Source organism: Primulina tabacum, chromosome 11 (assembly GCF_025594145.1).
Source record: "Primulina tabacum isolate GXHZ01 chromosome 11, ASM2559414v2, whole genome shotgun sequence".
NCBI lineage: Eukaryota > Viridiplantae > Streptophyta > Magnoliopsida > Lamiales > Gesneriaceae > Primulina > Primulina tabacum.
Window position 1 is genome coordinate 18,642,486 of NC_134560.1, and position 12,168 is coordinate 18,654,653.

Below are 12,168 nucleotides of genomic sequence, written 5' to 3' on the forward strand. Positions count from 1 at the left end.
CGTTCACCGACTTCCAAACCCATTCATAATTTGGTCATAAGACATTTAGCATACCTCAAAAACTTAAAAGTATTTTCTTTTGCACGTCGAACAAACTTACTTAGCGTTGAGGAATTCATTGGATCTCGCTTGGGGTCACTACTGCACATACTAACATGAATTCAAACCCTTATCTTTCATATCTTAGACGTATTAGTCATACTCACACCCAAAAATGACAAATTTCCTTATGACGTTCTAAATCTCTCGGGACTTGACCTCATTTAATCATTGTACTAAATCATGACATCAAACCCCAAAACAATCCCTAAAAAAAATTAAATTTTTTTTAGAGGAGTACACGGACCCCGTGTAAGGGTCCGAGTAGGGGTCGGGGTAGATGCTGGAATTTCTCATTTTGAAGGAAAAAGGGCACAGACCCCGTGTCAGGGTCCGGCTAAGGGTCCGTGTAGATGCTAGAATTGCGAACAAACGGAATTCCTTACACTTGTGACTTAATCCTACTCACTCGATCATAAGGACCGTGATCCAACACCTCGAGACCCATCTTAGGATGCTATGGCACTGATTCAAACTCAAAAAAATGCCCCAAAACAACTACGCATCACAAACAACGCAACCCAATCCGTGAACACGACATTTGACACCAAAACGCATCTTACGACTTCTAATGCAAACAAATGTGTATCGATGCGAACCGACACACCAAAAACCATCCCAACATCATACTCAACATATTTAAACGTAGCAGCGAACACCCATCGATCCCCAACGAAGCCTGCAACAATAAAACTTCAAGAACACATCAAGAACGCATTTTTTCAGAAAAACGCAGTTTGTGCAGTTCCACAAAAATGATCATAACTCACTCATTTCTTATCCAAATATTTTGAATTTACTATCAAATCGAAGGTATCAAAAATTTCTACGTTTTACATGTTGAATGTTTTTCCATAAAATCGACCGAAAAGTCGTGGTAATTAAAATGACAACAAATTTCGAGTTTTAGATCAAAAAACGTTTCAAAAATCGATCCAACAAATTTCTGCTCAAACTTTGTATATCATACATGGATTTTTATGCATAATAAACATCACAACACATAATATGACGAGATCGACGCATGAATAATAGAATATACATGTCTTTAGATATTTAAAATTACCGAACCGACGATACCGAAGTGGAGAAGAAGCGAGGGTTGATCCGGGACAAACGTGACACGATTTTTTTTTATTGAAGAAAAAAGTATGATTGATCGCTGGAAAAATGCAGAGAAAGGGGCGGCTGCTATAACCTCTAAGAACCCTAATTTTGCTCTCAAACAAAATCTGAAATGAAGGCTAATGAAATGTGTGTGTGTGTCTTACGTGTGTATGTGTGTGTAGAAGTGTGTGTGCCTGAGTTGAGTGATTAATTAGGGGTAAAGTGTTTAATTAGTAATTAGCAACTAATTAAAATACTAACCTTCATCTAACTTTAAATAAAATCTCTTAATTTAAAATAAAATGTACAAGTGACAAATCTTTAAAACTTTAAAGTCATAAAATTACCTAATAATTAAAGTAGGATTTAAAATGCTAAAAACTTAATAATTCATTTAAAATGCCCCAATCTTAACTTAAAATAAAATAATACATTTTAAAATTCTCCAAAATCATCGCTGGTCTCTTGTCCTCGATCTCGTATCGAATAATCGCCTGAAACATGAAACTCAAGAAAACATTTTAACGTGCATCACATAAGCATAAATAATTTAAAATAATACAATTTCATAAAACATACATCGTTAAAATCATTTTAAAATTAAATAAATGCTTTAACAATTATATAAATGTATGAGATTTACGTGTACTGATTTTGGGTTCTACAGGTTAAGTTTCGGTTCGATTCGGGTTAAAACCGGGACCCCGGTCCAAGTTTTAAAACGAATCAGTTAAGTTGTAAAATAGGCTCGAGTTTACGTCTAGGAATACTTTTTAATATGTTTTGGGACATTTTACAGAGTTTGGTAAGCTTCGGGTCAATTTTAGAGGTCCATGGTTAAAACGATGATTTTTGGGTTTCCAGGGGCAAAATGGTCATTTTGCACCCGGGGTGAGATTTTGGTCATGGCAGCGCCCTGAGAAAATTATGATATTTAAAATGTTTATGCATCATGTTTATGATTTATACGCAATTATGATAAATATAGTGCATGATTGGTTTGAAGGAAAAAAAATTACGTATATGCATGCTTTTATTTAAGTGATGAATATGATAACACGTTTTGAAGGAAGTGATTTAGTTGTGACTAACACGATGACACTATGTCACGATGACATGTAAGGCCGGGACTCAGTGGGTGGGTAATGTTGTCGCTGATGATCCTCGTCGCCGGGTACCACGGTTACACGTAGATGGATCCATCGACTGACATGATGATACGAAAGTCACAGCTAATGAACGGAATTCAAATTAAGAAATTTAACACGTATTTGCTTATACGATGATACATGCCATGATTATTACCATGCTTTGACAGGACACGTTACGTATACGATTTTACTACAGACATGAAATGTATGTTGATTATGCTTTTTTTCACTGTTGTGTGCTACGTATATGTACTCGTTATTACTGGTACAGGTGTGTTGAGTCTTTATATTCACTACGCGTGTGTGATATAGGTGATCATTTTGATCAGGGGACCGGAGGTGCCGAAGACTGAGAAGGCAGGGGGGATGTGCGGTGACACGACCCGAGGACCATTATTTTTCCGCATATTGATCCATGTGTTTTGAGCGGAGTTACACATTTTTATACGTTGATGATATTTCGGTTTTTACACATTTACGTTTATGTTTTTGGATGATGTTAGTTATTTTTAAACTGCGCTAATTTTATTGACAAATAAATACACTTATTTTAAATAAAAAAATATTTCCGCACGTTTAAAACGGTAGACGTTACTGTATAAATGACATAATTGGATAAAATCATAAAATATTGTTAAAATAATGATTTTTTTATATAAGTCTATAAAGTCCAAACCACGAGTTGGCTCGCTGAGCACTTACTGTTACAAAAAATATTGTATTGAATTTGGTAGTGTAGCACCCGAAAACCCGAACACACTAACCACATACATGCATGAAAATTTATTTGAAATTATTTAAATGAGTGATCTAGAAGCATGTTTAAGTATTTGCATGGTTTAATGATTATTTAATCGAATGTTATGAATGTGAAATTTTTGTAGTCGAATATGAGATTATACGGCAAAGGCGAGGGAACCGGGGACAACAAGATTTCTACTTTTATAAAGTTATAAATAGAAACTTTGTATTTAGTAAGTCTAAATTAAGAAAGCCGCAACCTATTTATAGTAAGGGACGAATTTAATCGGCAACGAACTTTTATGAAGAAAATAAGTAGTTTCGGGCGTGCAATATTAGAAACGAGTATCACCAAATATTTTAAATATTGATGGGACTTTTTAGTAAGATTAATGAAGTATTTAATTAATATTTTTAATTGGCTCTAGATTAGCAAAGATTTAATTAAATAATTAGGGTCCATTAAGTAACTTAAGCCCACTAATAACTAATTAAATAGAATCCTACCCTACCTGTAAGGTCTAGGAAATTCGAACTATGTAACCTTACTGCATGCAATCTAATGTTTTATTTAAAAATGTGTTTATTGACTTTTTGCATTTTATTGCATGACTACTACTTCGATAGCTGTCTGTTGGAAGCTTAATTTCGGAGTTTGACAAACTAAGTGTAAAAATATTAAACAACTGATCAAGAAGACTGAAAGGAACTGATCTAAAAATACGCAAACTATTGGTTGCCCAAACTGAAGATTAGTGCGTAGATAATCAAAGGCAACTGAGCTAAGCTAACTGAACTATGTAGTCGACTAATGATCAGTTGGAACTGATCAGCTACACTACAATAAGTTGAGAGCAATAAGCTAATCATATCGGCTTCGTCAAACTGATAAAACAGTTTGAAACGTCGTCAGTTAAGGAATGAAGCTATCAACCGAAAACTGTACAAAAGCATACTGCAACATGTAGTGGGAACGTCGCATTTCAGAAATGCTACTGTAACGTACCGTACATTTTACTACTTGAAATTTTGCGGAAAAATTAAAAATTTTCTTAAATAAATCATGAACCTTCAGAATTCGATAAAACAAACTGTTCATCCCAAAGTAGTTGCACAAAAGCTCTTAAAGTAAAGTTTGACGAAAGGTATTTGCTTAAAATCTCATAACCAGTAACATAAATTAGAGTACTTTTAAACATTTCATAAATTCAATAAAATTTGGCGGTCCTCGGGTCTAGCCTCCTGCTCAGCCCAAGCCAGCTCCTTGGTGTTGAGGGATTCGTTGGATCTCGCTTGGAGCCACTGCTGCAACATACTAACATGAGTTTGAAATACTTAACTTGCATAAATTAGACTTAGGTACTCAAGCTCACCACCGAAGTGAATAAGTAGCTTATGACATTCTAGTTCCCTCGGGACTTGACCTCTTTTAATCATCGTGCTAACCATTATCTTGAACCCCAAAACAAACCTGATGTGAAGCCTATTTTTTTTCCGAAAATATGAAGTACACGGACCCCATGCCTGGGTCCGTGTATGGGTCCGTGTAGGTTCGCAAAAGAAATGTTCGAAAAGAAGTAAGGACACGGACCCCGTGCTAGGGTCCGTCTAGGGGTCCGTGTAGGCTCGCAAATTTGACACTTCAAAGGAAACAAAGGCACGAACCCCGTGTAAGGGTCCGTGTAGGGGTCCGTGTAGCCTCGGATAAAATTAACCTGCGGAAATTCTTATATTGTGCTTATTTCTCTCAACTCAATTGAATTGACTAAGAATCAATACCTCGAAACCCATCCTAGGATTCTATTACCTTGTTCCAAACTCGTACAAACACCCCCAAACAACGCCATCCAACCTACGACACAATACAACTCAAAAACACGGAAATTGACCCCCAATCGCTTCCTACGACTTCTAATGAATTCAAGTGTCTATCGACACTAAACGGCATACCAAATACCAACCCAGCATCATACCAAACATACCTAAATGCAGTAACAATCACCCGTCGATCCCCAACGAAGCCTGCAACAATAAAACTTCAAAAACACATCAATAACATAATTTTTCAGAAAACACAGTTTGAGCAGTCCCACAAAAATGATCATATCTCACTCAGTTTTTCTCCAAATAATTCAAATTTTATATCAAATCGAAGGTATCAAAAAGTTCTACATTTCATATGTTGAAAGTTTTTCCAGAAAAGCGACCGAAAAATCACAGTATTTAAAAGAACAGCAAAAACGAGGTTTTTAAATCCAAAAACGTTCAAAATGCGATCTAAACAATTTCTGCTCAAACTTTACACATCACACATGTATTTTTATGCATAAAAACAACGCAACAACATACTACAAAATGATAGACGCAGGAAAAATAGAATATACGTGCCTTTAAATATTTAACGTTACCGAACGACGACACCGAAGCGGGGAAAGAAGCGAGGGTTGATCCGGGACGAACGTGGCGCGATCTCCTTGAAATAAACTCACAAAACTTGCAGGGAAATTTTCAGAGAGTGGGGCGGTTGCTCTTTTTCTTTGGAACCTTAGGTTTTGCTCTCAAAATAATAAAAATCTGAATGGAAATATGTGTGTGTGTTTTAGTGGGTGAGTGCGTGTATTTAATATAATTAGGAAGTGTAATTAGTGAGTTAATTGGCTAATTAAAAATACTAATAACAAATAAACCCACTACATAAAATACTACCTCACTAAAATACTAGCATCAATAGATTTAAAATAAAGCACACAAGAGATTAACTTTAAAAGTTTTAAAATTCTAAAATCACTCAATTAAATAATTTAAGCTTTAAAATGCCAAACTAAATAAATTATTTAAAATTCCCCAATCTCAACTTAAAAATGGAATACCACGTGTTAAAATTGCAAAACTCGTCGCCAGTCTTTTTTCCTCGATCCCGCCTCGAATAATAGCCTGAAACACGAAACTCAAGAAAACATTTTAACGTGCATCACAAAAACATAATTAATTTAAAATAATGCGTTTGAATAAATCATGCTTCACTAAAATCCATTTAATTTAAATAAATTATTTAACAATCAAATAAATACATTGGTTATACGTGTACTGAATTTGGGCTTTACAGCTACAGTATACGACTGTCAGAGGAATGATGACATGGCAAACAACGGCTATAAAGATTTAAAAATGCATTCATTGTTATCGTTGGAAGCAAAGCCTATAAATAGCCAAGAAGAGCAGCTGAGAAAAAAATCGATCAACCGAGTTATCATTCTATTGAACCTCTTTACAAGTTTTCTGTTCATATTCAAAAGAATTCAAAAGCTCACACTTAGTATATACATTCATAGCATTCAAGGCTATAATTCGAGCTTACAAGCACAAACACTTACTATTGTATTATTCGATCTTGTAGAGATCAGTTGTGCTAAGAAGTTTCAGATCAGTTGAGTAGTGATATAAATTGTATTGAAACTACGAGTTTCAGTTTGGCATTGTTAAGTCCAAAACTGAAGTGGGTTTGTACTTGTAGAGATCAAGGTCGTTCAGTGAATATCCTATCTTCGAGATAGAAGGGGTGACGTAGGAGTGTTTGAAATCTCCGAACATTTATAAATCTTGTGTCTCTTAATTTCAGTTTTATTCTATCTGTCATTCAGTTTATTTCCGCATGTTCATTAGTTAACTGATTGACATTGACAAACAAGATTCCCCAATTCAGTTTATCACTAAACTGGCTCATTATTTGAAAAGGTTGTAAAAATTGTCATGTGTTTATTCAACTCCCTTTGTAAACACTTTTTCACCTCCCAACCGATCCTATCAAGTGGTATCAGAGCAGTTGAATCTTGTTCCAGAATATTCCTATCTACAAAAACTGATTACCATGTCTTTCTTCAACAAAATCCCAATGTTTTCCAGATAATAATTTGACGACTGGAAGATTAGAATGCAGGCTCATCTAGCTGCACAAGATGATGATATGTGGCACGTCATCACTGACGGACCCATGAGAATACTGAAAGCAAACACTGTTGTTGCCATAACTGATGGTGCACTATACCATATTGAAAATCTTAGAGATGAATGGACAACAGAAGACAAAATATAAGCCAATTTGGACAATGTGGCTAATGATATCTTGTACAAAACACTGCATAAAATTACTTTCAACAAAATAAAGATGTACAAGAGTGTAAAAGAAATCTGGGAGAAGTTAATTCAGCTCTGCGAAGGCAATGAGAAAACCAAAGCAAATAAACTCTCAGTTGCTGTTCAAAACTTCGATAATATTAAAATGAAGACTGAAAAATCTATGAACGAATTATATGAGAGAGTCAGCGGCATCATTAATGAACTGAATGCACTTAGAAAAGTGTATTCAAATAAAGAAATCGCGCTGAAGGTAATCAGAGGTCTTCCCAAGGAATGGGATGTTAAGACCATGGCCATGAGAGAATCAAAGGACCTGAATAAGATCGAACTACATCGCTTGTTTGCTGATCTAAAGGCCTATGAATTTGAGTTGCAAACAAGAGAAGGAGAACCTTCTACACCAACAGCTACAACTGATCTTAGTGCTATCAAACTGGAACCAACTGGTTCAGTTGAGAAAAGTGTTGATCAGTTAATTAATGACGCAATGTCATTATTTGTCAAAAAATTTGCAAGATTCATAAGAAGAAATCAAGGCTCTTTCAAAGACAATATCAGAGGAATAACCAAATGCTTGCTACAACTGTGGCAAAACTGGACACTTTATTGCTGACTGTCCTAAGCCAAAGAAGGATAGTCGATGTTCAGCTGAAAAGAGAAAGAAATCATTTGAGCACGGGAGAAGAACTAAGGATGATAAGAAATCATTCAGAAAGAAACACGAAGTTCTTCTAGCTGAGAAAAGTAAATCCAAATGGACAGAAACTGACAGTGATGAATCAGAATCTGAGAGCTTGAACAGCTCAAGCGATAATGAGGAAGTAAAGTGTCTGATGGCTAATGACACAGAACTAGAATCAACCAGTGAATATGTATTCGATTTTAGCTCAACTGACTTTACATGTGAAGAACTTATTTCTACATTATATGACATGGTCAACGAGTATCACAAGATTGCCCTCTCATTTGAGAAGGACAGAGCAAAGAAAATTGATTCCAAAGACAATAAAACTGAAACTGATGAATCAATTGAACTGCTGAGTCTTAAACGAGAGATTGCTGAGCTGAATGCTGGAAGAAGAAGGAATCAATCTACGATTCAACAGTTAACGCTTGATAATTCAAAGCAAATTGAGCTTATTCAAGCATGAAATAAATCATCAGTTGCACTAACTGAAATGCAAGATATGCAAAAATCAGTTACCGATAAAAACTGGTTTAGGCTTTAGCAATCAAGATGAAACTTCTACCAGTGATACACAGCCAAAACTGAACATGGGCAAAAGAGAAATATATTCACTTTGTCAAATCATTTGTGGTACAAGAACAACCTGAGCCGAGTAGACCAGTTGAGCAGCCTATTGAAAATAAGAACAAGGCTAAAAGGTATGGAATTGGTTATAGCTCTAAGATTTCAACTGATTCGCGAAGCCGATCACCAAAAAAGTTCAGCAATAAATACCTGAACTCTCCAAATAGCTATTCTAATTACTATAACAGTAAACCAGTTCAGAAAAGATATCGGATGAACAACCAGTTGAACAAGGCTAAAGCACATATTGTTTCATCTGCATACGACATACCAAACACACACAAGCTGGGGAAAACCATTTGGAACGCAGCAATTGAAAAGTCAGTTAGACTGATCCAAGTCTGGGCTTCTAAAGGACTAATCAGTTTAGGACCCAAATAGATATGAGTACCAAAATTATTCATTGTGTGTGATTGCAGGTGACAGGTACAACCAAAGAATCAATCTGGTATTTGGACAGTGGATGCTCGCGACATATGACAGGGAATGAAAATTTGCTATCCCAACTGATCAAATACACTGGTCCAAACATCAGTTTTCACTACAACAAAAATGGCTTTTCGCGGCGCGCAAATTCTCTTTCCGCGGCGCACATTGCACGCTGCACAACTGCAAGCTGTTGAAAGTTCAAGATTATCCGTGGCGTGCGCGCGGATACTATTATCCATGGCGTACATACGCACGCCGTTAATACTATTATCCGCGACACATACTTGCACGACGCGGATACTATTATCGATAGCGCGTGCACAAACGTTGTGGATGATATTATCTGCAGCGTGCAATGTACGCCATTAATATTTATATCCGCAACATGCAAACAAATTCTACATCGTTCGTTTGCAAGCCGATAAAATCAAATTCGTTAAAAAAATCAATCAAATGGACAAAAACGATAAACCAAAATTTTACAACAAATTTAGTGCAACTTTAAGTTTAATAAACACAAAATTGATAAAATTCATTGTTTTTTAGTATATCAAAACAGAAAGTCTGAAAATCCAAAGCAAGATACGAAATCTGTAACAACTAGCTAGTACATATATAACAATGATTAAACTTTCAATACATGCAAATCAGTAGAATATTTATCAATCACACAATACTATAAATTTAGATAACCATGCGACCGTGCTTCCTATCGCGTCCTCGAGAAATTGCATTTCAATCATTTGGCCGAATTAGGTCCACTTTCTCCACCAAAACCTTATCAGCCCAAACTTTCCAATAAGATCAACCAAGAACAACGTGATGCACTTTTGTGTTAGGATCTATGGATGCAATTCGACCTTCTGCTACAACTAATTCATCAGCACACCAATGAAGCAGCTTACATTTAGTATTAGCACGAATATCTCCAAGACTCACATTCCTCAAATTTGACTGTAAATAAACAATGAAAAGTTACTGATTCAATCATGTCTATTTTTGTAACAATTTTGTGGTTTAAAAATACAGAATTTAAAGATAATTACCTGAGAAACATGATCAAAATTACCATTTTTCTTGGTACCAATATCGATATCACCATTATTACCAACTTCATTCTCAATACCGCTACCAATGCCACCACTAGCAACCTAATTTTACAATCAAATCGTGTCAAGCAATGTAATCATGATAATTCAAAAGCATTTAAGTGTGTATATATACCAAACATTTTTTATATGTTGTTTATTTACTAACATGTTCTTGCTGATTTTGTTGATTCATACTTTGTAAAAACATGGACCTCATTTCTTGCATTTCTAGCTGATTTTGTTGCATTAGTTGTTGAAGGCTTTGTACCATAGTTTGAAGTTGTTGAACAGTTCCATTTTGTTTCACAAAAACTCCAAATTTCGATGGTGTAACTTCGAAGCCCATTCTGTGCACTCTACCCCGAGCTTCCTTGCTAAACACAAGGCTAATTGCATCATCAATAATGTTAGTTGTGTTTTGAGATTCAGGTGGACATTCTTGTATTTCTTTCTGCAAAAAATTTTTTTTATGAGCAAACGCGATAAAATCGAGAAGGAGATTTCAGATAACAGACAATTTACATTATCAGAAGTACAAGCACCTCTAAGCATTTCACTTGAACTAAATTATAATGGTTTTACAAATGGAGTAGTGTTCAAATTTTCTTATTTGAAAACAGATGAATCTTCCACACATAGCTGCTGATAAAAATAATAATAACAGCAGCTCGTGACCTTCAATGCATTATTTACACGCAACAATACTATGGCAGCTTGTGGTACTTTGTAATTTTCTTTCAACTAGCTGTGGAGCAAATGTTTCCTTTCATCTAAATGGCAACCTACATCTATTAGTTGTGTTTAATATTTTAAAAATTGTCTGGAAAATTGTTTGAAAAGTTGTGTTTAATATTTTAAAAATAAAATATTTATTTTATTACCATTTTCTCTCCAACAGCTTGAGTACCAGGCTCCCCAATCCCCATTTTTTTTCTTGTGACCTTCAATCCAAACTTGCGATCTCGTAATTTTTGTATCTTCGGGCTTCTCTTTTCCTTTAATATAAAAATATATAAAAAATCGTTAGAACATAATTCAAGATGTATATATCATTACTAATTACATAAATTATAAAAAAATAAAAAAATTTACCATAATGTGAGTCAAACGAGCATAATCTCTCCAGCTCATTGTGTGAATGTGATCTTGTTTTTTCCTCATCATTCTAAATCTTTCACTCTTTTCCTGAGATTAGTTAAAATCGCATAATCAAATTGTTCAAAAGATTAAAACTTAGTAGTCTATTGCCCAACCAAAGCAACACAACCAAAATATGAGGATTCAAGGAAATTCAATACGTTATAGCTCATTTGTATCAAGATTTTAAGTTTAAGATGAAAGTCTCGATCAAAATACAAAACTGAATAATAATTTAAATTGAAAAGCATAAATATCTAATTAAATCTCAAGATCAAAATGCACTTAAATAAATAATCAATAAAATCATCAAATCATTATACAAAACTGAAAAAGAAAGAAAATGGTGCCTAAAGAACAGAGAGAAACAGAGAGAAGGCCAGATGTCCTGTGTGTGGCAAATAATGTATGTGACAAGCAATCTCGTTGGGGCAACAGCACAATACATTAACCACAAATATCTAAATAACACCAAAAAATTGAAAGGTAAAGCAAATGTACTAAGTGACCATAAAAGAGTCCAGAAAAATTCTTACTTGAAAGTTAGGTGATAATGTCCTCTGTACAAACAAGTCCCATTGATTTTGGTCCATAAATTCAGGCTTCAAAAGATTGAGATCTCGTGAAGCCAGTCGACTTGTATTAGCTTCTCGTACAAGTATTTGCAATTTGAATTTCCTATCGCGCCACAATTTAGCCAACTTTCGAAAATTTAATTTCTTTCACAATTCTCAACTTTGTAAGTCAGCTGTACATTAAATAACAAGAAAATATATCTACATTTTGTTATGAAAATGGAAATGAAAAATTAAGTAACTAAATATATTATCTGAAGACAGCTTCACATCCTATCATTCACTTCTTCGCTTATGTCATTTCATCCATCTAATGTATAAGGCACAAATTCTTTTATGATGCAACCTAGGAAAGAAGTGTATGTCACTGAATTATCTCCAACCGTCTA

The 12,168-nt window shown here is 34.8% G+C and overlaps 1 protein-coding gene across 1 annotated transcript; it reads right to left on the minus strand.

Annotated features, from left to right (window-relative positions):
- Positions 1-9,780: 9,780 nt before the first annotated feature.
- On the minus strand, positions 9,781-11,945 carry LOC142519679 (uncharacterized). Its single transcript, XM_075622711.1, has 6 exons — positions 11,741-11,945; positions 11,160-11,252; positions 10,949-11,062; positions 10,234-10,518; positions 10,023-10,127; positions 9,781-9,930 (listed from the first exon to the last, which is right to left on the minus strand). Exons 1-6 carry the CDS (start codon positions 11,795-11,797, stop codon positions 9,781-9,783), a joined length of 804 nt encoding a protein of 267 aa, XP_075478826.1. The 5' UTR covers positions 11,798-11,945.
- Positions 11,946-12,168: the final 223 nt, after the last annotated feature.